This window comes from Lygodium microphyllum, chromosome 5 (assembly GCF_053477565.2).
Source record: "Lygodium microphyllum isolate KBCC chromosome 5, Lygodium_microphyllum_v1.1.10, whole genome shotgun sequence".
Lineage (NCBI taxonomy): Eukaryota > Viridiplantae > Streptophyta > Polypodiopsida > Schizaeales > Lygodiaceae > Lygodium > Lygodium microphyllum.
Window position 1 is genome coordinate 88,150,509 of NC_141139.1, and position 26,073 is coordinate 88,176,581.

Here is a 26,073-nt window from a genome sequence, read left to right on the forward strand (position 1 = left end):
TTTGGAAGATACTCTTCATCAATACAACATGTTAGAAAGCCAAAACCGATTTCCTTCCAAAAAACTTGTGTATTGTCCATCTAATAAATAGTTTTAAAGAGGCATTTCATTTTGATTAAATACGGATAGAAACACATTTTTTCTTTTGCTTAGATATGATCAAGAATGCATTACATATAGATTAAGAGGAGAAACCATATGTAGTGATACAATCATATGATTGTCATGAATACACATACATTTTCATACTAATAGAATACACAATAACAAAAAAGAAACACAATATCACTACCTAAACCTAGCTGCACGTATTGACCTAGTTCAATTTTAAAGATTAAAACATAATTTTTAGATACTTAGAAATGTGAAATACACTCTTCTTCATTATGTGGAGAGGTGTCAAGCAAAGAGACGAGCTAACTCATACTCTCATATGCCTCACTAAGTTAGCTTCTCCCCTCTTCAACAAATAAAAGATGAAGATCTAAAGCTCTTGGTTCAATGGACTTTGGGTTTTCTCAACATGCTCTCCTCCACCTTGTCATGAACTCTTGAGCCTCTCCCTTTATGAAATCCACAAGTTGTCATTAAATTCGTTGATGTTAGCATTCACCCTATTGTTCTCTTCTTCTACATCGAGTAATGCAACTTCAAACAATAAACTCTCACATTGAAAGCTCATTGTATTTGTGGGCGAGTTCGGATGGCGAACTCTTGTCTCCATGTTAGTCTCTCAATCTCACTATCTTTAAATTAGATCCAATGTCACTCTCTGAATCTCATTGTCTTCAAATTAGATCCAATGACATGTTAAATGGAAGCAAACATTTCCCTCAATATACAAAATTGGTGCCCCAAATTCAATCATAGTGCATCCTCATCCAAAAGACCTAATCCAACCTAATCAATTGTCATGAAGCTAGTTGATAGAAGGGCCAATTCATCAACTCAAGGGCTTTTTAATGGTTTTCACTCAAGTTTATCCATCAAATACTTACTCATCATTATGCACATTGATATGCGTGTGAGTATGAGTATATCATATGCCAATCGCTCTTATGCTATATTCAATACAATCAATAAGTGCTCATGAGTGACAATGATACCTTGATCAACTTCTAGAAAACATATAATACCTTAATCTTGAATGGCATTTTCATGTTTGGCATGTATAAATAGCAACCTTATACAACCATTTTAGAGGCAAATAGATATTTTATTTTGCCTTTGGGGATGTTTTGCATAGGGTTTGAACTCATACACTCTTATAACTCAACTCACACCCAAACTACTATGCCACAACCCCATTGGCTTCTACAACCATTTTGCAATCCACACAAAGAAAACTTTTTAATTTTTAAGAAGCATCTATTATATGTTTGCTTTTCTATCTAAGTGTTCTATCTATCAATCTTCTATCATGGCATTGCTTAACATCCCTAATTATAAGCTTAGGAATAACCAAAAGGATGTGGTAGATTGTTAAAGAGCTCAAGCATGTGTACAAACTTTTGCATTGTATTCTTTAAGTGAATTTTATTTTTTGTTAGTGTAATAGGGTGGAATGCTACCTTTGGCTATCCTCTAATGGAACTACAAGGATACCATCTCTTTCAAGAGGCATGAATACTTTTTTAGTAAGATTTAAAAGCTTGTAAGAAAATTTTAGTTTTCGTATTGTAATAGGGCAAGATGCTACCTTTAGCTATCTTGTAGTGAAACTATGGGAACACAAAATGCAAAAATACTTATTGCGTTGAATTCAATGGCCCACTAACATTTACTCAATATGGTGGTGTCATCACTATATCCAAGCCCGATGCCTTCTTAACATTGGTTTACAGTTAGTGTAGATTGACAACTTTATTTTTTTCAAGTTATTTATCTTGTTTTTTACCACTAAGAAATGGTACAACATTATTGCTTGACATTGGAAAGGCATGCTCCCACCATAATTATGAATTCTTGGAGAATACAATGCCAATTCTCCACCATACTAGTGTCAGAGTGCAGCGATGCGGAAGCGTGGGACCAAGACTGAGAGAGAGAGTGAGCACAGAGAGAAGAGAGAGAGAGAAAGAGACAATGGAAGATGAAGATCTGCTGTATAAGGTGTGCTGTATACAAAGATATGCAGATATATACACGAGCGCAGTGCGTGGGACTGCGTGTCTCCACCTCGACGATGCAACCTGCTGTCCATCTCGAAATACACTGTAGTCTGCACGAATCTCCAGCCTGAAATCTACAAACAGAAGTGTGGAACAATGTGTAGAACATCAGCTATAAATAGCCAAAAAGAATGAGATCAAAAATGGCAGGTCGGCTGCATTAAATGCAGCCGACTGGTACAGTCTGACCAGACTGCCACGTGCAGCTGACATGGCATGGCCAGGGGATGACAATCGCTAACACCCCCTCTCAGAGCCTGGACGGGGCAAAAGCCTGAGGGATCTGGCATGTCTCCGAAGTAGAGCCTAGGGAAGCGCCTTCATAAATAAATCTACAAGATTGTCCTCCGTCTTGCAGTACTCCACATCTATGGTCTCATCCAGAAGCTTCTCCCTGATGAAGTGGTACTAGATCTCTATGTGCTTCGTCCGGGCATGGAAAACAGGATTCCATGCCAAGGTAATGCAACTCTCATTGTCGCATCGTAGAAAAGTAGGACGAGTCTAAGGGCAACCAAGCTCCTCCAACAATCTCCGAAGCCACACAGCCTTACATGTGGTGGAAGACACGGCCCGATACTCCGCCTCAGTAGACGAAAGGGCTACCATGGGCTACTTCTTGCTACTCCATGAGATAACACCTGCACCCAAGGTAAAACAGTAGCATGTAGTAGACCGCCTGTGGTCCACATCGCCAGCCCAATCCAAGTCGCTCCAACCTGCAAGTACAAGATCTGAACCACCTGTGCCTGCTGGATAATGAATCCCTAAGTCAGAGGTCCCCCTCAAATACCAAAGTATCCTCTGGGCAGCCTGCCAATGCACCGTCTGAGGTTCACTCATGAACCCCGCCAAGAGACCAATAGCAAAACAAAGATCAACACGAGTGTTGAGGAGCCAAATCGATGATCCAATCAACTGACGGTAGCGAGAGGCATCCGCCAAGGGAAAATTGGAATGTGAAGTGGCCTTCCAGTTCGGATCCATAGGAGTAGAAATGGTCCGACAATCCTCCATCGCAAAAGAAACCAAGAGCTCCTGTACATATCTCTACTGAGAGATGAAAATCCCCCTCTGAGATTGATAAATCTCATGGCCCAAGAAGAAGTGGAGTAGACCCAAGTCCGTCATCTCGAACGCCTGATATAAAGCCGCCTTCGTCTCTTTGACCTTCTGAGCATGATCACCTGTGACAATCAAATCGTCAGCATACAACACAAAAAGCACACAACCATCCCCAGAAGTGTGTACATAAAGCTACGGATCGGCCTTGGAACACCGATATCCCAATTGTGACTGAAGGAATGAGTCAATCTTCTCGTTCCATGCATGCGGAGCCTGCTTGAGGCCATACAAGGCCTTCTTTAACCTGTAGACTTGCCCATCTGAAGATCCAAAGCCAGGAGGCTACTCTACATAGATCTCCTCCTTTAAGTCACCATTGAGGAAGGCCGACTTCACATCCAACTGGTAGATAGGCCATCTCCTATGGCCAGCCAAGGCAAGAATAGCTCGAATAGTCGCCATACGAGTAGTGGGGGCAAAAGTATCATGACAGTCAATCCTTGGGCACTGTGCAAAACCTTTAGCAACAAGGCGAGCCTTGTGCTTGTCCAAAGAACCATCGCTAAGGTACTTGGTCTTGAAGACCCATTTGACGCCAATCACCTTCTTATGCGAGGGGCTAGACATGAGATACCAAGTGCCATTCCTCTGAATAGCCTCCAACTCGGCTTCCATAGCTTTCTTCCATGGTGTGGACTGTAAAGCCTCCTTCACGAAGGTGGGCTCTCGATCCTGCATAACACGGGTCATCAAACAATAGTTAGAGCAAACAAGCTCCGTAGAATGTGCCTAGTGCCTCCGTGACCGCCGCGGACCATCCTGCGGTCCCCACTCCTCAGGGACCCCCTCGATCCCTGAATCTCGAAGTGTGTCACAGGCCCAACGAGGAGGAGGCCGGACCTCTCCTCGTCGCTCTCCATCAGCTGAAGACTTTGGGATATCCGCAGGTGGTAACTCCTCGGGGGTGACCGGTGGAACAGTAGACTGTGTATCGGAAACAGAATCGGAATCAAAAGGCGTGGGCTCCAAAGAAACTATCTCGGGAGCCCAACTCTCCCCTGGATCTCCAAGAACGGGATGCTCCTCACCCGCTGCTATGGCCGGAACCTCCACGAACCGCACATCTCGACTGGTATACACATCCTGCTTGACGAGATCATACAAGCGATAGCCTTGGGACTGAGAGCTGTAGCCAACAAATACTTGTCTTCGGGAAGCCGCTTCAAATTTATCACGATGAGTCTTGGGAATGTAAACATAGGCATCACACCCAAAAACCCTAAAATAAGAAACATCGGGCTTAGTCCCAAAGTAAGCCTCAAAAGGTGACATCCCATCAACAGCCGAAGTGGGGGATCGGTTAAGGATGTGAACTGCAGTAGCCACAGCCTCGGCCCACAGAAACTGAAGTGTCTGTCGGTGCTCCATCATGGTGCGCGCCATCTCGATCACACTTCGGTTCTTCCGTTCAAGAATGCCATTTTCTTGAGGAGTGTTGGTGTTAGCAAACTCCTGGTGAGCTTGGCTCGCACTTTTATGGTCTTTGGCCGTCTCCCTCGTACACGCAAATCCCTTTGAGGTACGACTCCTTGACAGAAGTACCAACTTGCGAAATTTGGCTTTGGAAGGCCTTAGGGTTCTTGTGAAGGCCCTTGCGGCAATGGAGGCTTGAGAGCTATTCTTCTCCTTGAAAATTCCGAGGTTAGGAATGGTTTTGTGGGGCCTTGCGGAGAAAGGGAACTCTAAATCCCAAGCCTAGGGGCTTATGGGTGATTGGTGGAAAGGGATTTATACTTATTTTCTTCAAAATCCCGGGGGTTAAAGATTTTGTGGACAAGGGGTTTAGGGAAATCCTCTTCTTCTCTACAAGACCCGGGGGGAAAAATAGGGATGGGCTTATGGGGGAAATCTAGTGGAAAGGGCCTAGAGAAACCGCTCTTTTCTTTACAAAGAACCGACCCTAAGGCCTTCTGGGAAATTTGGTAGGAAGGCCTTATAGGCTTCCTCTTCGAAACCCAAGGAGGAGAAGATGATCTACTAGGAAGAGCCTTTGTCGCCTCTTTTTCTTCAAGCCCGGGATGGGCTTATTGTGTGATTTGGTAGGAAGGGGTGTTATGGAAGCCCCTTAGAAGCTTCCAAATAAGAAGCTTCTAGGAGCTTCTGATCACGGACAGCAGCGTGGTATTACCACGTGGGTTGAAATGACGACGATCGGTCGGATGGAAACGGTGGACTTTGACTTGGGATGGTGGTGGCCTAACAAGCCTCAGGCAAAGCTGGCGGCGGCGATTGCAAGTTTAGAGCTTTTGATCTGCAGGAAGAGCCAGTCAGACAGGCACCTTCCAATCCATTGATCGTCTGGAACTCCAAGTCAATCTCTGTAGACATCTTCACCTGTAATACCCGCACAAACACAAAAGCAGCCCCCTCGACTGTGAAAACGCAGCCTGCTAGGGCTCTTTCTTCCGCGTTCCGAACCTTCTTCACCTGCCGGAGGCGATGAAAAAGTAAAACCTGCACTTGAAAGTTGAAAACACAACCTTCCTCCTCTTGAAACAACAGTAAACAGCAGCAAATCCACCAGCTGGACTCCTTTCCCGCGCGCCCACGCTCGCTTCAACCTTGTTCCGATGCGCAGCCCTCTCTCTCGCCCTCGAACGCTGAAAACGCAGCCTTGTGTCGCGATGGAATCTCCTCTTCAGACAAGTTCTTCACTCAGTCAGCCCTTCTTCACTGCTCTGATACCATGTCAGAGTGCAGCAATACGAAAACGTGGAACCAAGACTGAGAGAGAGTGTGAACACAAAGAGAAGAGAGAGAGAAAGAGAGTGAAAGATGAAGATCTGCTGCATAAGGTGTGCTGCATACAAAGATATGCAGATATATACACGGACGCAGTGCACGAGACTGCGTGTCTCCACCTCGACGATGCAACTCGCTGTCTACCTCGAAGTACGCTGCAGTTTACACGAATCTCTAGCTTGAAATCTACAAATAGAAGTATGGAACAATATACAGAACGTCGGCTATAAATAGCCAAAAAGAATGCGATCAAAAATGGTAGGACGGCTACATTAAATGCAACCAACTGGTACAATCCAACTGGTACAGTCCAACCAGACTGCCACGTGGCAACTGATGTAGCACAACCAGGGGATGACAATCGCTAACAACTAGCATGTTCTATGTTCCATGTTTGTTAAGTGCTTGTGCCTAGTCTCATCACTATACATACATCTTCTTTATCAATTGCCTAGCCTCATCACTATACGTACATCTTTAACAATTGCCTTATTTGCTTCTTTTTCGTGCAAGATGCTACAAACATTGGTCGTGCCTCTTATTCACATGCTCAACCACAACATTATGATTCTTCAACAATATAGAGTAGATTTTCATTTACCCTTTCTTTCATTCCAAGTTATGCATTAAAAATTTTGAGTTAAATACAACACAACATATAATCCCATACAAATTGAATTATACAATTAAGTATTATAAGCTAACGATATTTGCGATGAAGAGTTAATTTTTCCTTTGAAATTGCATTACCAAGAAAGTATAAACTAAGTTACATGTGAAATGATAACATGTCGAGCAACATTAGAATGTCTCTTCTAACCAAAATCAATATTATTATGAACTCAAGTAAAGATCATAGAAGGCTTGATATTATATGCTTAGCTTTGCTAGGGCAGGTTTAAGAAACGTTTGCTTTATTGTCACTCTTAGCTGCACACGTCTACCTAATGTTTTTTTTTTTTTTAACTTTTCTTTAAACCTTCTTGACCTAACATCTAAATCATGAGGCATCTAAATTAGCCGTTTTCATCTCTTCTTCATCAAGATACGTAAAGTCAAAATAAAGGAGAGATGACAGCAGCATGTATCTTGTCTTCTTCACAAATGTTTTATATTTTTTCACTTATTTGTGGAAAATTAGCCCTACACTACACACAAAAGCCCTTTGGATAGGCCCAAAAAAGAATGGTGCCGAGAAATATTCAAATTTATTTTATGCATGTATCACTACAGGCACTATAACTAAGGGCACACTCTCTCAAGCCCAAAGCACACTGCAAAAAAAGGGAGCTTTTCCAGTGTCCACATGGTTTTCTTAATGAGCTAGTGCTGTGTTCTGCACAAGTGGTGAAGTGCATATCATAGGGAGATCTCAAAGGCATTCGCTGCCTTTCGAATGCCCACCACTGACCTAGTTAACATCAAGACCACGTAGAAAACCAGCACTACAAAATGAATGCCTTGGGAAACCTACTAAGCTAAAGTTTGAAGTCAGCACCATCAAACTCGCCACAGATTCCACATGAAGCACCTCACTGCAGCTTTCTATTGGTTCTCAGAAATGATTGCAGAATGACTAAGTGTGATAAACACAAAAAGGCACTCAATGAAAGAATGTCTTCTCAACAACTATGTTCTATGAACTTTTTCTTTTTTCAGTCCATTTGAAAGGCCAGCTAGAACCTAATATAGACAAGTAGTGTCTAACTGTGCAGCCTGCTATTGTTATTTGAATGGAAGAGACAATACATAGTTAACTCCAATGCACTATTCGAATGGAAGACACAATATGTGGTAACTCACTCAAGAGGTGTGAGATTCTCTGGCACACATTGACAAGAACTGATATTCCATATATTACCACCACAATTAAACAGAGCATGTCCGCAATATCCAAAATCAAGAGAATGTATTAGGCGCTCAGATGGAGACAGTACCGTGTTAAGGAATGAGTACACATTCCACGACTTCCAATAGCTTTGAAGCCCATAAGGAAAAATTTGGATGGACCTCTCCACAAACTCCAGAGAAAAACAAACAGAGATGTAATATGATGAGGCAAGACCTCAGGGGCATCCATTCCGAAAATTGGCACATCTACTCTCTTCATAATACAAATCTGAACCCCCTTTCTCTGACCTGCTTCAAAATTGCACCATGCAAAAGTCCAAGTGGATTGTGAACAATCATCACAAACGATGAATTATCTTTTCAAACTGCCCATCGCCCAGTACACATTTCTTATTGTAGCTGTTATTTAATTTCTATAGCCAATTCCAAAATGAAACCGTCGTTGGTTTATGTCATTCAACGCATACTCAAGCCGCAGTGGACCAAGAGGGGAGTCCACACGGATACCAGCTCCGTATCCAAATCCTGTCCCAGGTTTACCTCGAGCGCCAGCTGGGTCCCCTGCATTTGAAGAGATTATCAAATAGAAACTGTCCAACTGCCTTCATGCTCACAATTCCCCAAAAACAGCAGACAACAAAAGAATACTTCTCACCTGGAACAGTATGTCCAGAACCAAGATCTGTGCCGTAATCAGCAAAAATAGCACCTTCCACTGGTCCAAACTGGTAAAAGCATAAATTTGGAATCAATGAAATTCTGCAGCAGTCATTTGACAGAAAACAAAGCTTATGCTTGTGAAAGGCTATGAATTTCAAATACCAAAGAGTCACATCGTGGGTGCGCATTACTGGACATCATCGTAGAATATAACCAAACTATAACAAAGATAAAATCAAACTTAGTGAGAGAAAGAGGAAGTCATCAAAGAGCTTGCCAAAATATTAGAGATCCATGGTGTTGATCGTTGATCATTGGATCGTATGTCCAATGCCTAGCATCACACAAGGATTTTGTAATTTCAAGAGATGGTACAAAATGAGATTCTAACAAGGGAATTGGAGTAATAAGGCCATAGGACCAGCCACTACATCAACTGTCTTTGGGTTTTTTTTTTTTTTTTGGGAAAGGCGAGGGAGGGTTTTAGTTGTGGTGGTGTATGTGTGAGGTCCCTGCTTCCCCTTCCCCACTTTGGAGCTTTGTAGCTATTCCTTGGCATGATGTCCAAATGCACCTATATAAGTAGTAGTGACTCTGAGCTCTACTTGGTTTCCACTCTACATGTGATTCCCTATACTCAATGGTGAACCCTCACTTATGCGGTGTCATGAGTGTAGTCCTGAGATGTGCCTATGTTGTACCTTTTCTTAAGTAATATGAGAGTATACCTTGCTCTCACATATCATGTTACTTTTTTATGCCGTGTTGGGTGAGTGATTGATTGAAGCTGCATACCCTTGGTATTAAAGCAACTCTTGCTCAGAGTCTAGAGGTGCTCATGAAAGCAAGAGGGAAGATCCACTGCTCCAAAGTCATGCCATGGCAACCCACATTATGATGCCCCGTAGCATAGTTGCACTCGTACGTAGTACGAACTGGTTGGTACTATACGGCTCGTACCGTACCGTACCGTACGAATTCATACCAAAAAACAAACACTTCTTTTTTCTTCTTTTTTTTTGCATGGTGATTGTTGGTGGTGGTGGTGATTTTGTAGCCTTGATCGATCAACCAAGAAAGGGGGTGGAAGCTTGATTAGACTCCTCATACATGTTTTGTTATGATTTATCCTAGAGCCAAAGGCCATACATAAGGTATTCAAGCAGTTCCAAACGTTTCTAATTGATGTCCCATCATTTTTCACAATATGTTAGTGTCATTGATAAATAAATTCAGCACCATTTGAGAATCATCAAGTAGCTTAATCCTATTGATTTTACCTTTGTTCACAGCTCATTTTGCACCACCCAACCCAAAGCATTAGTACACATTGCTAATAAAACTAGGCTAGAGGATAGCTTGGCCTAATGTACCTTCTGAGAGTACACGAATTAGTGAATGTACCATCAGTAGCTACTTTAGCCTTAGCAATGCCAAACAAAACCATGACAAAATTCATAGATCTTTTACCAAAACCTTTGGTGGTTTGTTTGGTAACTGTTGGTCTCACAGGTCATTTTGGCCTCTTGTAGACGTTAATAAAGCATCTCATGTCATTTCATCTCGCTCTCTCTCTCTCTCTCAAGCATACATGCCTCTTCTTTGTATGATCATTCATGTATGATGTATACCACTCCTATGTATGTACTTGTAAGTTGTAGCGCATGTTGCACATGCGGCATATGCCATAGAGGTTTTGGCATGTCACCCTCAAGTATTCATCTTATATACTCCAATAGCATTGCTATTTAAACTTTAAACATCTGTTCTATCATCTATAGTTCAAAATAATGAAGTTTTTTTTTTCGTACTAATATCGTACCGTACCTTATAAAATCTTAAGGTACCATTTAGTATCGTATTTTATCGTATCGTACCATACCGTATTTTTCGTACCTGACAACTATGCCTCATAGTATGATGCCTGTCACGAGGATATGAAAATTTGATGCTTTGCTTATGTTTAATTGACATTTGATTAAAGGATTAATTAAATGTGCAATTAAAAGATGCACATGTGAGGTGCAAGCTACTTTCTCACAGTTGAAGACCGAAGAACCCTGTCAAAAAGATGGGTGTCAAAGGCAAAAGTTGTAACAAGTTACACTTGTTAGATTCTAGGTGAATTTTGGTGTCAGTTTGCCCCTAGGACCATTAATTGGCCATTAAGTGTCAGTGGTGACACTAGGGACTAGGCATTAATTAATGGATTAATGCTTGTCCAAGGGTCAATTAATGCATGGGACCACTTTGGGTTGCAAATGGCCTAGCCAATTAATTTTTGGATGGGCAAGGCCAATTTTCTGGGCATGGATTAAGGGCTGAATTAATTTTCAGAATTAATTAATTCTGAAAATTAATTAAATGGCTGGAAATTGCTGAAAATGGATTAAGAAAGCTGCCACTTGGCAAAACTTTCCCATGCAAGTGGAGGAAAGGCTAAATAGGGCTGAAGGGAGAGAGAAATCTTGTTTTTTCATTTTGGAGCTATTGGAAAGAGGTGTTGGATTGTTGCTGCCAGCTTTTGGAGCCAATTTCCAACCATTGGAGACCATTTAGTGATGGAGATTGTATATTCTTGACCTTTGGGATACATCAAATCTCTTGATTTGGTGGGACCGAGGCACCTAATTGCAAGCCAAAGCTTTGTGCTAGTGCTAATTTTTTTGCTCAGCTGAGAAATTACGGCAACATGTCTTCATACAGTGAGATGAAATCAAGCAGTGATGATGCCTCTCAGTATGGACATTCTCATGGGAATGAAGGAAATGCAATGCCTAATCTTGGACAAGGCTCTCATGATGGACAACAAGCTGAAAATGTTGCTGTTGGGCAAGATGTAGGGCCTTCAAGCCGTCATGAGGTAGATGACCAGCAAAGTGAAAAGGAATTTGATTACCAGTTCAAGAATCGGATGAGGACAGCAACAAATCTCTTTGCTGAATTGGCAAAGAATCCTCAGTTCACTCGATTTTTGAATGCTCCGAAGAAGGACAACAAGAGCAAGAAGAAGAAGTCAATTTCTACACCTTCGGAACAGCAAGGTGCACCGAAGGTAGTGCCAAATCCTTCACTTGAAGCTCCTAAAGAGGCCAATGAAGCTAAACAGTTGGTACCTATGGGCAAGGAATGCAAATGCAAGGCCATTATGGAAGTGCCAATCCAATGGATTTTGGACAGCCGAGCATGCATGCTATGATGGGGCAGCCAAGATACTTTGGTGGTAGTACGAATTTTCATGCAATGGTTGGCCAAGGGCCGCATACGGAAATGCATGGCACAAATCCCTATGGTATGCAACAGCCAATGTATGGTGTGCAGGCCCATTGTTTTCAGGTATGGTTGGAAATGTGCAAAACCCTATGTATGGTAGTATTAGCTTGATGCTTGGGGCACAAAGTGGAATGTTTGGTAATGCATCTGCGCCCCCCAAATGCTTATGGGGCTCAAGGAATGACTGTGGTCATCCAAATGCTTCATTTGGGCTTGGTCATGATGTAAATACAGCAAATGCACCCTTTTTGCAGCAGCCAGTGTATGACAACTTGACTCCCAAAGGGGAAGCAAAAGACTATGATGAGGGTGGAAAAGCAATGAAGTTTGAGTCCTTCAGTGGTGCACAAGATAGGCTGAAAGCTTTGACCTTCATTCAGCAGTTTGATGCAGCCTATTCAGGGGGAAACTTCACCGAATCCTCTAAGATTCGAAAGGCAGCCACTTTCTTGAAGGGGAATGCATTGCAGTGGTGGTCCACGCTCTTGATGCAAGGTAGAGCACCGTCAACATGGGTACAATTCAAGCAAATGTTTGCATCGAATTGGTTGACTAGTACCTTTGAGGTGGACATCATGACAGCTTGGAATAAGCTTAATGCAAAGGAATGCAAGAATTTAGAGCAATACAATAAGAAGTTTTGGGATGCATTGCTGCCCGTCACTTCTTATCATGCCGTACCCCTTCATGAGCAAGTGGAAAAATATGTATGTAGGCTGCCCAAAGGAATCAGGGATTTTTGCATAAAATCCATCGTGTCTAGCATGTCTCAGCTCATACCTAATTTACAGTAGAAATTAGGGTTTAGCAGCCACCTTGGGATCTGTGCCATAGATTGAAGGCTCAAGGGACTGAAATCAGCAGCTGATAATTGAAGATTATCAAGGGATTTCAAGAGCCAACCCATCCCGAATTGATTTGGGGCAACATTTGGCTAGCCAATGGTCAAATTGGAGAATAAGTCTTCGGTGAATCAAGGGGCAAATGACCCAAAAGGCTTGCTGGTCATTTATGATAGCAAAAGCAATTGGTTAGCAAGAGGCGATTGAAGAATCTCAAGTTGTACTCCTTCCAATTGAATGAAAGCTAAAGAAATACCGCAAGGGGCACCAATTTTGGGGCCAACAGGGTGTCTACTATCCAAGAATGTTATGGTAAAGTATGTATTTCATTTTATGTGCATTTATTTATTGCTGTAATTAAGTGCTTAATCAGGTTAAACCACCCTATTCCGAGAAGAAAGGCTGGCTGAGAAAAGGGGCATATTTGAAAACCAGCCTGAAAAGAGGCCAAAACAGCAAAGAAAAGACTCGAAAACATTGGCACAACGTAGGGAATTGATGGCTGCAAATAAATGCTTTATTTGTGAACAGGAGGGTCTTATTGCAAAGAACTGTCCCAATAGGCAGCAAGCTGCAAAATCAAAAAATCAAGGAGATCCTAAGGGTAAAAGGCCCAAAACATCAGTGGGATTGGTGCCCAATGTTGTTAGTGATCAGCCCAATGATGATGCTACTGAGTTGTGCAGAGCATGCGGCAAAATTAGGGATCAGCATGCATTGATCTTCTTTGATAATGGTGCACGAGCCAACTTCATCTCTACTGACATGGCAACCCGTTTGGGCATCAAAGAGGATGAGATGGGAGCCATGGGGGAAGTTGGAATGGCATGTAAGGGTCAAGCAAAACCTGTCACACCACTCATTGGAAAGCTTCGGTTGCACATACAGGGATATGTGGACAGTGAAGAGTTTTACATTGCTCCACTTGAGGGTTGTGATGTGTTGCTTGGTATGCCATGGTGCCACCGTATGCATGCAGTGATTGATTCATATGCAAAGGAGATCACTATTCAACATAAGGGAAAGACACTCACACTTAATTTAAAGTTGAAAGGGGAATCTGTCCCTGTTGTATCTGCAGCTGCTATTTCTAAAGTAATGAAAAATCATCTTTCAGCGTATTTAGTTTTTGCTAAGGATAAGGATGATAGTGAGAATGTTGGGAATATGTCTAAATTAGAGAATGATCGCATGTCATTTCTGAAAATGTATGTTGATTGCTTCTCTCAGTCACTTCCAGGGCAGCTACCACCTAAAAGACCCAAAGATCATGACATAGACCTTATCCCTAGAAGTAGCCCTCCTAATAAGCCACCCTAGAGTAAGTGCAGCCCAACAGGAGGAGATTATGAGTCAGGTAAATGAGCTGTTAGAAAAAAAGGGCAGATTCAGCCTAGCTCATCTCCTTTCTGTTCTCCAATGCTTTTGGTGCAGAAAAATGATGGTTCATGGCATATGTACATTAACTATCGTAATCTGAACAAGATCACGATAAAAAACCGCTTTCCGATCCCTCGGATCGATGATGTTATGGATAGATTGCAGGGGGCAGCAATATTCAACCGTATAGATTTGAAAAGTGGGTATCATCAGATACACATTAGACCGGAGGATGTGCCTAAGACAGCTTTTAGGATATCTTTTGGGTTATATGAATTTCTTGTCATGCCTTTTGGACTTACGAATGCTCCTGTCACTTTTAATCGGATGATGGATCGCATCTTTCGGCCACATAGAGCATTTGTGGGTACTTTCTTTGATGACATGATTGTCTATTCAAAGAATGAGACGGAGCATAGAAAGCACTTGGATATTGTTTTCAATGAGCTACGTAAGCATAGGCTGGTTATCAATGATAAGAAGAGTGAATTCTTTTTGCATGAAATCCACTTCTTGGGGCATATTGTATCGGCTGATATTATTCGTATGGACCCTGCTAAGGTTGAAGCAATACGTTCATGGCCAGCTTTGAAGAATGTTCATGAGATCCGCGGCTTCTTAGGTTTAAGTTCTTACTATAGGAAGTATGTACGCGGGTTTGTTGAAATTGCATCTCCATTGCATGATTTGCAAAAGAAAGATGTGCCATTTAGATGGACAGCAGTGGAAATTTCAGCATTTGAAAAGTTGAAGGAAAAGATGACTTCAGATCCTGTGCTTGTATTGCCTGATCTAAGGAAGTCATTTGTGGTTCAGTGTGATGCATGTGGTAACAGCATTGGGGCTGTCCTTATACAAGATGGCCGAGTTGTGGCTTATAAGAGCCGAATTCACCACGGTGCAGAGAGGAATTTACACGTTTATGAGAAAGAGCTCTTGGCTGTAATTCATGCATTGTCTACGTGGAAACATTATTTGTTGGGGGCTAATTTTATAGTGCAGACAGACCATCAGACTTTGAGGTGCTTTCTGACACAAACAAAGTTGTCAGAGAAGCATGTGAGATGGGCAAATTTTCTCTCTATGTTTCATTTTCAGATTATACACATTGATGGTAAAAAGAATGTTGTGGCTGATGCACTGTCACGTAAGCCACAAATTTCAGTCGTCACTATGGTTTATCACACTGAGTTGGATGCCATGAAAGAGCAATATGCTGCTGATTCGGACTTTGCTAATGTTTATGATCAGCTTTGCAATGGCCAAAGGCATGAGCATTTTATACTAAGAGATGGATTTTTGTTGGTGCATGGACGACTGTGTATCACAAAGCAGTTGAGGCCTAGAGTGATCATTGAAAGCCATGCTCCTCCATACGCAGGACACAGAGATATTGATGCCACAGTCAAGGTAGTGGAGCATTTCTTTTATTGGCTAGCTTTGAGGCATGATGTAGAGCAGTATGTTAGGGTATGCATCATATGTCAGAAGGTAACGCATGATAGGCAAAAGATGTCGGGCTTGTTGCAGCCCTTGTCTATTCCAGATAGGCCTTTGCAGAGCATTGCTATGGACTTTATCTTTGAGCTTCCTAGGACATCTACAAGGAATGATGGGATATGGACTATTATTTGCAGGTTTAGCAAACAAGCCCATTTCATTCCGGTGAGGAAGAAGATAAAGGCTGATCATATGGCACGATTATTTATGCAGCACATTTTCAAGTATCATGGTAGGCCTGAGTCAATCATCAATGATCGAGACCCTTAGATGACCAGTCTATTCTGGAAGGGGTCGTTTGAGAATATGGGTACCACACTGAAATTCTCATCATCCTTCCATCCGCAAACAGATGGTCAGTCTAAGGAAGCAAATTTCACAGTGTGGGATCTTTTGAGGTGCTATGTTTCAGACCACAAGACACAATGGGAGCAGTATTTGCCATTGGTTGAGTTTGCATACAATAATACGGTGCATAGTTCCACTGGCAAGGCTCCATTTGAGGTGGTTGAGGGTGGCAAGAAAGTTCCACCTATTTTGCACACTAAGGATAAGATCTTTGAGGTTGATCGCTTTGTGGAAAGCTTGGATGCAATCTATTCAAAGATAAAGTATGCACTTCAGAGATCACAGGACAAGTAAAAGTAGGCAGCTAATCGCCACAGATGTGCTTTCTATTTGCAGAGAGCGATTATGTATTGCTGCGTTTCGAAAAGGCAAGGCTGAAAAAGATGAAGAGAAGAGAGAGGTTGTATCCGAAGTTAAGCATAAGATACTATGGGCCCTTTCAAGTATTGGAAAAGGTCAGCGATGTTGTATATCGGCTGAAATTATCTCCACATTGGCGGATACACAATGCCTTTCATATAAGTTTGTTGAGACCTTTTCGTGGTGATATGCCAGAAGATGTATCTGTTGAAATTCAACCAGAGGTTGACGAACTAGATGAGATCTTGGTACCCGAGAAGATTTTGGCACATAAGGAAATGAAGGTCAGAGGTAAAGTTTCCAGAAGATATTTGGTGAAGTTTCAAAACTATTCACCAATGGATGCAAAATGGATAGAAGAGGATGACTTGGCAGACCATCTTCAGTTGTTGCAACTTTATCTCGATGCCTTTCAATTAGAGCCGACTTTGAATTGGACTTACTCAAGTTCAACAGAGCGGGCGTAAGGAGTATTGCCTGATGCTTAAGGGGAAGGTAGCACTTCCACTCCACCGGTTTTGGACAGCTCTCGTATGTAGTGGATCTCGGATGTATTCAGCATGCATCCAAGGTACTGTGCCAACAGTATGTCTGCCATGAGGTCACTACTCGGTGTACTAGTCACTGTGAGATACATGTATATGAGTATGGTTGTCACCGGGCTCTGAGACTATACTTATGCATGAGGTTTTGGACCAGTTTGGCATGAGTTTTTGAATGAGTTTGGCATGAGTTTTTGCCTCTATTTTGAGATCAATTTCTGATTAGTGTCGGCTCAGTTTTTGATCAGTTTGAGAACCGTTTATGATCACTTTGGGATCAGTTTTACATCAGCTTTTGCATCAGTTTCTGATCAGTTTTTTTTTGCCATCAGCTTGTGATCAATTTGAAGTCACATTTATAATCATTTGTGATCAGTTCTCATATCAGTCTTATGATCAGGTCATGCTTAGTTTTTAATAGTTTACAACTGATTCCATGGACAGCCGCATGTAAACAAATGTCATTGACAATTCAGCCATAGTTTTGGCTTGGTTTATGCTTTACTATGGTTGTGTAGTCAACACTGTTGAGAAACAAGAGTTTGGGATGCATCCGGTGAGTTTCTGGCAACAGTTCTGGACTATTGTTGAGCTTTATGCTATGTTTATTCTGGCTGGAAATTTTCAGCAAATGGTGGGCATATGAGATAGTCAGTCAGCAGTGGCCAATGTTGTGTTGACTATGATGCCTTGTGAAAATTCCAATGCAGTATTGTTTGCTTTGACACATTACAGTGCAATCGAGGACGATTGCAAGGATTTCAAGGGGGTGGTCTGTCACGAGGACGTGAAAATTTGATGCTTTGCTTATGTTTAATTGACATTTGATTAATCAAATGTGCAATTAAACGATGCACATGTGTTGCACATATGAGGTGCAAGCTACTTTCTCATAGTTGAAGACCGAAGGACCCTGTGAAAAAGATGGGTGTCAAAGGCAAAAGTTGTAACAAGTTACACTTGTTAGATTCTAGGTGAATTTTGGTGTCAGTTTGCCCCTAGGACCATTAATTGGCCATTAAGTGTCACTGGTGACACTAGGGACTAGGCATTAATTAATGGATTAATGCTTGTTCAAGGGTCAATTAATGCATGGGACCACTTTGGGTTGCAAATGGCCTAGCCAATTAATTTTTGGATAGGCAAGGTCAATTTTCTGGGCATGAATTAAGGGCTGAATTAATTTTAAATGGCTGGAAATTGCTGAAAATGGATTAAGAAAGCTGCTACTTGGCAAAACTTTCCCATGCAAGTGGGGCAAAGGCTAAATAGGGCTGAAGGGAGAGGGAAATCTCGTTTTTTCATTTTGGAGCTGTTGAAAAGAGGTATTGGACTGTTGCTACCAACTTTTGGGGCCAATTCCCAGCCATTGGAGACCATTTTAGTGATGGAGATTGCATATTCTTGACCTTGGGAAGCTGACAATTGCTGTTGATGCACTTTCTCCTGAAGATCACAGTCTCTGATGCTCCTATTGTTGTTGGTGCATCCGTTTGGGGCTGGTACAGCAGGGCAGCAGCTGATTTTGATCAGTTCTTCGTGACAAATCTCAAAATTTTCTCTCTCTACAGCATTCTCTCATCTCCTTCAGCCTATGCTCAGCCATTCTCAGCAATTCTCAAACATTCAGAGGAGATCTCAACCATTTTTGGTGGGCTGATCTGTAATTTCTGCAGTAAACCCTAATTCACAGTAAAAATTAGGGTTTAGCAACCACCTTGGGATCCGTACCAGAGATTGAAGGCTCAAGGGATTGAAATCAGCAGCTGATAATTGAAGATTATCAAGGGATTTCAGGAGCCAGCCCATCCCAAATTGATTTGGGGCAGCATTTGGCCAGCCAAGGGTTAGATTGCAGAAGAAGTCCTGGGTGAAACAAGGGGAAAATGACCTAAAAGGCTTGCTGGACATTTATGACAGCAAGAGCAATTGGTTAGCAGGAGGAGATTGAAGAATCTCAAGTTGTACTCCTTCCAATTGAATGAAAGCTAAAGAAATACCGCAAGGGGCACCAATTTTGGGACAGGGTGTCTACTGTCCAAGAATGTTATGGTAAAGTGTGTATTTCATTTTATGTGCATTTATTTATTGCTGTAATTAACTCTTAAATCAGGTTATCACCACCCATTCCAAGAAGGAAGGCTGGTTTCAACGCCCCCGACATGACATACCATCCAAAGTGGAGATGCGGCTTCCCCGCAACAACACCCCTCAAGCTAAGATGCAACTCCCCGGCAACATACCACCCAAAGCCGAGGCTTGACTTCCAACAACACTATAGGAGACAACATAACTAGCACTAATGTCAGGGCTGAAGACAAGAAGAAGAGTCATGGCCAAGAATGCAGAGAAGCTTAGAAGAGAAAGTAGTTGGATTGAAGAGACTGTTAGAAGGCATATCGAGCCTGTTGGATTCCACCTAGAGGAGTATGCATCAGAAGGAAGAAAGGTAGGAAAGGAGAAGGAAGATCGAAGATGAGCAAGGGTTTAAAGAGTGGATGAAGCAACAAGAAAAGGAGGAGAGACATAAACTACAATAGGAGATGGATGCGTTAGTAGATAAATTAGCCCAAGAGGAAGCAACTAGAAAATATGAAAAATGAATGAGAATGAAAGAATTAACCAATGCACAATAATTCTCGATCACAATAAAAAGTAGTGTATTAATGTGTGTGTGTGTGTGTGTGTGTGAGTGAGTGAGAGAGTACAACACTCAAGGCGATTACGCTGAATAATACCACACTTGTGCAAATGATGCACGAAGTGCCTTTAAATAATGAAAAATGAAACCCTAACAACTTCACTGTCATAGGAAACCCTAAAATGCACCCTAGCCCTAGTGTCACTTAATGCCACTAGGCACTAAGTGACACTAGGGGCAACAACTGTGGTGGCACTAAGTGACACTAGGAGCAGCAACTACATTTAATGACAATTCAAATCCCTAGAGAGCCCCAATTATGAATCAAAGGGCAACAACATGTAGCCCACGAGATGCCCTACAAACCCCTCTCCATGAAATGGGTGAACTGATCTAGGAAAAGTAACAAACTCCTAGAAAATGAAAGAAAATATAAGGTCATGGTTGCACAAGTTCATCCAAGTGGATATAGCAAACCTATGACAATAATGTTACCATGCTTGTGTTAATCATGTTAGCCTGTGGTTGTGAGCTCTTGTCAAAGTTTGACATAGAGACATAGGAACTCTGGCAATTTAAGTGCATTTTCTTTATTTGACAGCTTTCTGTGTGCATTCTTAGACCAATTGCTGCCTTCCACAGTCTGCCTACACTTACCAAACATGGTCATTACCATCTAGGATTTTTCTATGGTGTCCCCTATTTTTTCTAGCATTTCCTTCTATGTGACCAACATTTAATGCTGATCAACCAGCATTTATGGCTTCTCTTGGATTAGGTTGGTCAGTTTTTCCATGAAAAGATCCGCCAAGTCGTCTTCAACGGGTATATAAGACAACTTTATTTCTCTAAGTGGCATCCGCTCACGAACATAATGATAATGAACTTTCTATATGCTTTGTGTGGGCATGGAACACTAGGTTCCACACAATGGCCAACCAAACACACTCCACTGTGGCTATGAATGCTGCTCTACACTCAGCTTCACAACTGGAAGTAACAACTATAGTTTGTTTCTTGTTGAATCAAGAAACAAGAGATGCACCCAAGAAGAAGCAATTGCCACTATGAGAGACACGAGAATCTAAACATCAAACCCACTCACTATCAGAATATCCATGCAAAGAAAGTGAAGAATCAGCCTCGTAGAGAAAGCCAAGATCCTAGGTGCCTTTAAGATACTAAAAGACATGCTTCACTACCTACCAATGAAGTACTAAAGGACTATGCATATATCTGCTCAACTAGGAGACAGCAAACTGAAGACCGAGCCTCGTGTGACATAAATAAATCAAGCATTCAACAACCTGCTGATATAAAGTAGTATCAAAGGATATGCTACCATCATCACAAGTGAATCTAAATCCAAGCTCTAAGGGATTAGACACAAGCTTACAATCCTCAAACTGAAAGTGTTGAAGAAGTTGTCCAATATACTTGGATTGTGTCATAACGATGCCCCACCTCATTGGTGGCAAATTGGATACTCAAATAATAGTAAAGTAGGCCAAGGTTTGTCATCGCAAATGTTTGCTGTAAATCAGCCTTAAATGCTGCAATTTGACCAGCATTGGTCCCAGTGACAAGCATGTCCTCAACATAAAGCACAAGGATAATAAATCACATCCCTCATGTCGAATATAAAGAGCAGCCTCAATAGGGCTATTCTGAAATCCAAGATGCAATAGATGAAAATGTATGCGGACGTACCAAGCCCATGCAGCTTGCTTTACATCATACAAAGCCTTCTTGAGGCGATGGACTTTATGCTTAAAGCCTTTTACTACAAATCCTGGAGGCTGAGAATATATACCTCTTCAGCGAGATATCCATGGAGAAATGCGGTCTTGATGTCCAACTCATGTACCTCCCAATGAACGTGGGCAGCAAGGGCAACAATACTCCTAATGGTACCGATGCGAGAGCTAGGGGAAAAAGTATCCTCAAAGTCCAGTCCTTGCTGTTGGGCATAACCCTTCGCAACAAGGCAAGCTTTGTACCTGTCAATAGAACCATCAGATTTTCTTTTAATTTTATAAATCCATTTGGATCATATTGCACACATTTGAAAACACATCTCTATAACATAGAGATTCTTCATTGCATGTTGTAGCCACCAATGCACATGCAATAAGATTACCTTGATCCTTATGAGTAGAGGATCGTGAGGAGGCAACCAAAGGAAAAGGCTGTTTATTGTCCTAAAGAGTGTCTAGCAGCCACCAACGGACTCTTTTAGGCTGCTGAATTTCAGCCCTTCTATGCTCCAGTTGATCAAGAATAGGGCGCTACTCTTCAAACAAGGTATCATGATGCTGTTGTGGTTGTAAATCAGCCTGAATAGACTGCTGTAATGTATTTGTATGTGGTGGAAATGAAGGCTGAGAAGAAGGATCAGCCATGAAACCATTATGGAAAAGTGGTAGTAGGCTGTCAAAGATGTCTAAAGCATCAATAGTAGGCTGTTTTTGACAGTCCAACAGCGTTGAGAAGCATTTTCAGCAAAGATAACATCTTTGTTGTGACAATAACCTCGCTTGTAGAGGGTTGAAAAAGACAGTACCCTTTACTTTCAGCACTATATCCAATAAATATGCAGCGAACAGCCTTATCATCCAGCTTATGCCTTTTCTGAGGAGGCACATAAGCATACGCCAATGATCCTAAAGTCCTCATATGAGAGAGAGAAGGCTTGGAGCCAGTCCATGCCTCATAAGGAGTACTGGTGCGTAAAGTTCTTGTGGAACACCTATTCAAAACATAAGTGGCACATAGAATAGCATCGAACCAAAAAGATTTAGGTAAATTCTTACTCTTCAACATGCATCTTGCCATCTCCATAAGTGACCTATTCTTCCATTACGCTACTCCATTTTGTTGTGGGAAAATGGTGCATTGATTATGAATACCATGGGATGCAAGATACTCTCAAAACTGTTTAGAAAGATATTCACCCCCTATCGGTGCGAAGGGTCCGAATGCGAAAGCTGCTTTGGTTTTCCACCATGGCAATAGAAGTCTTGAAACAAGAGTAGACTTTAGATATAGATTTCAAGCTATATACCCAAGTGAATTGAGATTTGTCTTCTATGAATGTGACAAAACATATAAATCCACCAATGGATTTGATCCGCATAGGACCACAAACATCACTATGAAGGAGATGCAAAATAGATGGCGAATGAACATGAGAATCCTTAGAATAGGAGAATTGATGCATCTTACCAAGTAAACAATCTTCACAAATGTGATTTGATGGCAAGAGAATTTTTTGAAGATCTTTGACCATATCCTCTGACTAGAGCTTTATCAATGCTCAATAGTTAATGCGACCAAGCCTCTAATGCCATAAATGTGTCTCATGAAAAGATTCCCTTGTTGATAAGGCACTATCAATAGGATTTTCAGCAAGTTGCTGATCATTAGTATCAAGACAATAGAGAGTTTTAGTGAGGGTACCTATCAAGACAACGGAAGAAAAAACTTGAGTCTAGCCATCTTGTTTGGCAGACTTGGATTGGAATTGGAAGTATTTGACAAAGATATTGTCCATAAAGACTATTGTGTGTTTGTCCCGCACATAGTGATTCTATTTCCTAAGGCAATGTTTCACTACTAACACTCATTTCTCATGGATACTCCAACAAGTCTCTATCTCTGCAAATTTCTTGGATTCATATGCAACTGGGTGCCTATCCTGCATCAACACTTCCCCAATGCCACAATATGAGGCATCCATTGAGATCTCAAAAGGTTTGGTGAAGTTTGCTACTTAAAGCACACGGGTCTTGCTTAGTCTTGCTCACACATCCCTTCATAAGGTCAAAAGTTACCTATTGATCATTCCTAGACTTGAAATTCCCTTCTCCTTTGGTAAGTTGAGATAGTGGAGTCGTTATCATGTTGTAATCTTTCACAAACCTTCTACAAAATATTGTGAAGCCTTAAAATTCCCTAACTTCCCAAACTATTTTGAGTATTGGCCAATTCTTCATCGCTTCTATTGTCTTTGGGTCCACTATGATTCTTTCCTCCCCTACAATAAATCCCAAGAGTTCTAACTCCTTTTCTACAACTCATATTTCTCTAGCTTTGCATATAGTTTGTGCTGTCTCAATTTCTCAAAGACCATTCTTAAGTGTTCTTTGTGCTCTCCTAGGATTTTGCTATAGACTGAGAAGTCATCTACATAAATGATGATGAACACATCTATATCTACCTTGGATACTCCATTCATCAATCCATTAAAGGTTCCCATCCCATTGCTAAGTCCAAATCCTAGGACTAGCCATTCAAAGCTTCCATATCTAGAATAAAAGCCAATCTTTGGGATGTCTTCTTCAGCTATGCAAACTTGGAGGTAGCCTTGACCTAAGGAGTATTCAACTGAAATATTTGGCTCCACAAAGTCTATCTAGCAAGTCATCTGCTAAGGGCATGGGATATTTGTTCTTTATGTGGATCTTGTCGAGTGCCCTATAGTCTAAGCACAACCTAAGTCCTCCATCCTTCTTAACAAACAACATTGTGGTGACTTACTTGGATGGATGAAACCTTGCTCTTCCAACTCATGCAATTGTGTTTTTAATTCCATCAACTTGGTGTGATTCATTCAGTATGGGCCTTACCTGGTTGTACAAATCCTGGAATTAGCTCCATCTTATTATCTATATCTCTCTTTGGGAGTAATCCTTTGGATAACTCCGGGAGCATCACATTTGCATACTCCTTCAACACTTCCTCTACTTCTTTATTGCCTAGTTGTAGTTTCGGTGCTTTGGGTAACTCGTTTTCCAAAGGTCTCATCATACATAGGTATACCATATCTCCTTGCTTCACTGACTTCTCCACTTGCTTAGCATTGCATGTCAGGATTCCAAGCTAAATGCTTGTGACAGATTCTTGGATTGAATGATGGAGCCCTTGGGTTACTTCATAGTAACACGGGATGGGTTTTGGGGACGGGGACGGGAACTGTAACCGGAACGGGGATGCGGGCAAAAATTGCCATCCCCTGTCACCATGAGAGGGGGCTCTAATGTAGGGCCATGACTAGGACAGTATGGGAAAGGGATAGAACTAGGATGGGGAGCTAGAAAATCTCCTTCACTTGCACTTTGATTAGTGATCTATTTGGAAGTTGCATTCCCTCACATGGGACTCGTACTCCTCCTTGCATATCTAATAACATCTCATTGACTCCTTTCCCAAATGTTGCAATAACATACTTGTCATAAAACTCAAGGCCCAAAATGACTTCAAAGTCATCCATAGGTATCACTAGAAAGTTGAGCTTAGCCTTCCATTTCCCTGCTTCAACTTGAGCTGAAAATGCTTATTTCACTTCTTTTGCTTCTCCTTGCGTGAAGATCACCGTTAATCCTTTTGGTGCTTTGGTCAATCACAATCTATGCTTTGTTGCACACTCTAAATTAATAAAAATAGTGAGTTGCTCCTCTATCCACCATGATTGCTTGATCCTTCTCACTTACTATTCCCTTCAGATAAAGTGGTGCATTTCTACCACTCATGCCGCAATGCATTGGGGGCGTGCACTTACTATACCCACTCTCACAGTTCTCCTTGCTCCCATTTGAAATCTCTTGAATGCGTGGGGGTTGTGGCTCATCTCCTCCATATACACTTATAGCTGCCACTCTAGATCCACTTGATGTTGTGTTTTCCATGAAGTATTTATTCTAAAAGTATGGGCCGCCGCACTTGAAACATCTCACTCCCATGGTCAAGGGTTGGAGTCTCCCCCACGATGCATTTGACCCCATCGACCCACAAGGATGCACTTGGAGATGGTCTACAATGATTGTCCCCTCACCTTTCGATTACTCCCCTTGGTACCAAGGCAGACTGTGATAAGACTGGGTTTACTCCCGAGATTTAACTTCTAACTTCAGATACCAAGTCCTCTAGGAGGGGTTGGCCTTGGGGTCCAAGTGTTGGTGGTAAGGCTTATGTGGAATCTGGTTTGGCTCCCTTGGGTTGTCTTCGTTCCTTCTAAGTCCACTAGTCTTTCAACCACTCTCATAGCCTTGGCTAGGTTCTCAAGTTCTTGCCTCTCCACATCTCTTCTTGCCCACTCTTGCATGCCAAATACAAATCCATGTAATTTAGTGTCTATGTCCATGTTTAGGAGTTGAAACATCAATTGTCGGTACTAGTTGACATACTCCATCTTCCCTTGTGCCCACTTGAGGTTCCTCCACTCGTCCCTAACCTTGAATTTCTCCATCCTTCAAATGAAATAGTTCTTCAGCTCCTCTTGTAGTTTCTCCCATGAGAAGATGGTGCCACCTTGTTTTTGTTCCAACAAGTACCAACTAGCCGCATCCTCTCTAAGATAGATGGCTACCACTTCTCTTTTCCTCTCTTTGGGTAACTTGACATACTTCAAGGACTTATCTGTTGGGAATAAAGGCCTCGTGCCTTTAAATGTGCTCGGCTGTGATCACACCCTTAGCACTTGTACTTACACATATATATCTATCTAAAAACCTAAAGGTATACTTTCGTCATTGTACCTACAAACGAGCTCAATCTTGACTCTACTCTATCTCACTCTCTTTGTCTCTCACTGTGTGTAACGACTGTCTGTCTGGATCTCCGTACCTAACCCGTCACTA

The 26,073-nt window shown here is 41.8% G+C and overlaps 1 protein-coding gene across 7 annotated transcripts in view; it reads right to left on the reverse strand.

Annotated features, from left to right (window-relative positions):
• Positions 1 to 7,870: 7,870 nt before the first annotated feature.
• OEP80 (outer envelope protein of 80 kDa) overlaps positions 7,871 to 26,073 on the reverse strand; it is a 62,862-nt gene continuing 44,659 nt past the window's right edge. The window contains exons 15-16 of one of the 7 annotated variants that reach the window (XM_087678089.1): positions 8,545 to 8,614; positions 7,871 to 8,450 (exon numbers count right to left, since the gene is read on the reverse strand). In XM_087678089.1, the coding sequence (XP_087534215.1) occupies positions 8,296 to 8,450; positions 8,545 to 8,614 (225 nt within the window). In that variant the 3' untranslated portion in view covers positions 7,871 to 8,295. Of the gene's footprint in view, positions 8,451 to 8,544; positions 8,649 to 26,073 lie in introns of those variants that run through there. The other 6 variants (XM_087678088.1, XM_087678090.1, XR_015690895.1 and 3 more) reach the window with 6 other exon arrangements.